Source organism: Gastrolobium bilobum, unplaced genomic scaffold, assembly GCF_033153095.1.
Source record: "Gastrolobium bilobum isolate Gb01-03AN ecotype WA unplaced genomic scaffold, APGP_CSIRO_Gbil_v1 utg4848, whole genome shotgun sequence".
Lineage (NCBI taxonomy): Eukaryota > Viridiplantae > Streptophyta > Magnoliopsida > Fabales > Fabaceae > Gastrolobium > Gastrolobium bilobum.
The window spans coordinates 231,386-235,461 of record NW_026899359.1 but is presented as its reverse complement, the minus strand read 5'-3'; the positions used below and the strand labels follow the sequence as shown (position 1 = coordinate 235,461).

The 4,076-nt window shown below is 35.0% G+C and overlaps 1 protein-coding gene across 1 annotated transcript; it reads left to right on the top strand.

The window, feature by feature from the left end:
* Positions 1-1,125: 1,125 nt before the first annotated feature.
* Positions 1,126-3,043, top strand: LOC133289879 (sugar transport protein 14-like). The gene is made up of 4 exons (XM_061487904.1): positions 1,126-1,267; positions 1,443-1,765; positions 1,861-2,490; positions 2,603-3,043. The coding sequence occupies exons 1-4, from the start codon at positions 1,126-1,128 to the stop codon at positions 3,041-3,043; spliced, it is 1,536 nt and encodes a 511-aa protein (XP_061343888.1).
* Positions 3,044-4,076: the final 1,033 nt, after the last annotated feature.

Here is a 4,076-nt window from a genome sequence, read left to right as displayed (position 1 = left end):
TTTTGAGAATAAATATAAATAACTTAACTGCACTGTAGAATTATTAAACCCTTATCATTATTCGTTGTTCAGCCTATATATAAATTAGGGGTGTTCATCAATCGATCTAAACCGATTCAAACCGCGGTGACCGAACTGAAAAATTGAAAAATCGAAAATCGAATAAATCGAAAAAAAATCGCAAAATTTAATTGGATTGGATCGATTTTCGGATTGATTGATGAAAACCAATCCAATCCAAACCGATCCAATATATTAATTCTCCTCTATCTATTTAGGCCTTTCCCTAATCATAGCCCAAAAATTTCTAAACCCATTAACCCATCAACTAAACCAAAGAAAAAATTTAGTCACATCTCATTAACAAATTTTCACATGTGTAGAGTTTCATATCTTTTTGCCAAATTTTTTTTTTTACAAAAAATGTTATTTGCACAATAATCATGTAAATTTTAGAATTTTCAAAAAACCGATACAATCCAAACCAAAAAAAATTGGATTGGATTGGATCAAATTTGAAAAAAAATTCAAACTGAATAGATGATTATATGATCAAACCGAAGGAATTGAATCGGATGATTTTTACTTCCAAAACTGATCCAATTCAGACCGCGAACACCCCTAATATAAATCACGCGTTGGAGCTGTATAGTTATAATTTTTTATTCAATGAAATTTACTATTCGAAAGATTAATTTTTTGTATTCTTTTGTCTTTTATGCTAATCCATTAATCGTTGTTGTCCAGCTGTATTTAATGGTTGAAATTTTGCAAAGTTTACTTTTATTTTTTGAAATTAAACTTGTCTCTATTCTGTGCGTATCTGCCACGACACCCGTCGTTACCATTTTAACTAAAATTAACACTTTTTATGCTAAATTAATAACATTCGTTTGCTTATTCTATCTCTTTTTGTCCAATACTATTTTAAGGTCTTATATGGTTAATACTGGAATGTAGATAAGTTGTTCTAAGTGTCATACCATTGTTAAATTGAGTCTATATAAAGCCCCACGAAATGGGTTTCTATCAACATTGTTATTGTTTTTGTCTCTAGCACTGTTGGCTGAGACATCAAGGGAAAGTGAGAAAGGTATATAACACAGTTTTTAAAATAAATAAATAATGGCTGGTGGTGGAATTGTGAATGCTGGGTCTCTCAAAAGGGCTCATCTTTATGAGTACAAGATTACTGGGTACTTCATCTTTTCTTGCATTGTTGGAGCTCTTGGTGGCTCTCTCTTCGGATATGATCTTGGTGTTTCAGGTGAGGTTCTTTATATTGATATCATTTCAATTGTTAATGCCCTCACATTGTCAAACAAAAGATCAAAGTATGTGAAGGAGAAAAAAAAACATTGCAACTTTTTAGAGTTTAATAATGCTGGTTGCATTCACACACTGGAAAATATCATTAGAAAATTAATGAATTCTTATTTCAGGTGGAGTTACTTCCATGGATGATTTCCTGATAGAATTCTTCCCCCAAGTGTATGAGAGGAAGCATGCACATTTGCAGGAGACAGATTATTGTAAATATGATGATCAAATGTTAACACTCTTTACTTCGTCTTTGTACTTTGCGGCTCTGGTGTCCACCTTTGGTGCTTCCAGCGTAACAAAAAATAAAGGCAGGAGAGCCAGTATTATTGTTGGTTCCATAAGCTTTTTCATAGGAGCTGTCCTGAATGCTGCAGCCAAGAACATTGCAATGTTGCTAATTGGTCGTATCCTTCTTGGTGTGGGCATTGGATTTGGTAACCAAGTAAGTTCAGTCCTTCCCAAAATGATAAATGATGTGTTTTGTCATAAAAAAGCTGCACTCACCACTAATTATGTATATTTCTCATTATTGTTTAGGCCGTTCCATTGTATCTATCAGAAATGGCTCCTGCAAAAGTCCGAGGAGCAGTGAACCAACTATTTCAATTAACAACTTGCTTGGGAATTTTGATTGCTAACCTTGTAAATTATGCTACTGAGAAAATTCATCCATGGGGATGGAGATTATCTCTTGGTTTAGCTACTGTCCCGGCAACTGTTATGTTCATTGGTGGTTTGTTGTGTCCCGAGACACCTAACAGTCTTGTAGAACAAGGCAAAATGGATGAGGGAAGAAAGGTATTGGAGAGAGTTAGGGGTACCCCTAATGTTGATGCTGAATTTGAAGATCTTATTGAAGCCAGCAGAGAAGCACAGGCCATCAAGAACCCATTTCAGAACCTCCTACTTAAAAAGAACAGGCCTCAATTTATAATTGGTGCCTTGGCTATCCCTGCATTCCAACAGCTTACTGGCAATAACTCCATCCTCTTCTATGCACCCGTTATTTTCCAAACTTTGGGCTTTGGCTCTGGGGCTTCGCTATATTCATCTGTTATTACTAGTGTAGCACTTGTTCTTGCCACGTTGATCTCAATGTTTTATGTTGACAAGTTTGGAAGGAGAGCTTTCTTTTTGGAAGCTGGTGCTGAAATGTTCTGCTGCATGGTAACTACTCTTTCACACTAGCTCTTGTCCTTAAAATTTCATTGCACAAATGCAATGGAAAGAATATCTATTGCCGCTTTTGCATTGCTAATTAGACCATTTTGATGTGCAGGTTGCTACAGCAGTTGTTTTGGCTCTTGAGTTTGGTAAAGGGAAAGAGCTGTCATTTGGTGTTAGTATCTTCCTTGTTGTGGTGATTTTCTTATTTGTCTTAGCATATGGAAGATCTTGGGGTCCTCTGGGGTGGTTGGTTCCAAGTGAGCTATTCCCATTAGAGATAAGGTCAGCTGCGCAGAGTGTTGTGGTGTGTGTTAACATGATCTTCACTGCAATTGTGGCACAATTCTTCCTCGTATCACTTTGCCACCTTAAATATGGAATCTTCTTGCTGTTTGGGGGCTTGATTGTCGTCATGAGCTGCTTTGTCTTCTTTCTCTTGCCGGAAACAAAGCAAGTTCCCATTGAGGAGATTTATCTTCTATTTGAGCAGCACTGGTTCTGGAAGAAAATTGTAGCAGATGAAAATCAAGATAGATCAAATGGACATGCATAAGATATCAAGAAATTCAACCAGGGAAATGGTTGTATTGAAAAATCTCTCCTTCGTATTCATAGACTCTAGAAATGGCATTCAAATTGAAAGTGTGAGAGGAAGTGAAAGTACTAGCTTTGGACTTCTTTTCCCTTCTCTATGAATGTTTTTCGATTAAAAATTCTATGACTTGTTAGTTGACTCTTCAACCCATGACATCCAAGATGTAATACGTTACTAGTATCTCTCTCATATTTATATGGAAGAATGCTATCAATACTCTTTGTTCAAACACTTTATTATTATTAAGTAAAATTTCATTTTAATTTAATTTAAATATTTCGGATTTTTTTTTATCAATGGGGCTAGTATGAAATTTTATCTAATAATAGTATTAAAAATAGTGTCAATGAAAGTGTTACTTTCATTTTTATTTTTTTTGGTAACAACTAACATTTCTTTTTTTCATATATGATCAGTGAACACGCTTTGACATTTTCTTTTTAACACTTAAAAAGAAATATTCTACATAATCAAAAGACTTATTTTTCAAAAAAAAGATCAATTGAATTACTCTTAAGGATAGGGCTGTGCGTGGGTCAGGTCGGGTAAGGTTTTTGTCTGACTCGACCCAACTTGGTTTTTATAGGTCAGGTATTTTGACCGACCCGCTTTAATTTGATCCAAGTCAGGTCTGATTTGGTTTGGATTTTGTTGAACTAGTTCAGATCTGGATCAGATCTGACCTGACTTGGTTTCTAAAGTGGGTCTAACTTGGTTTCTGAAGTGGGTCAAATCTGACCTGACTCGTTTTTGACTTAGTTTCTAAATTGGTCTCACTTGGTTTCTGAAGTGGGTCAAATCTGACCTGACCTGTTTTTAACTTGGTTTCCTCACAAAATTTCGTCGGAATTTCTACATTGCAAATGACGAGAATTTCGGCACAAAATTATTTTTTCGTCGGAATACTTTTTGTCGAAAAACAACGAAATTTTTCTCTAATGAAAATTTTTACAAAAATAAATTTTCTGTCGAAATTTAGTTTCCGTCAAAA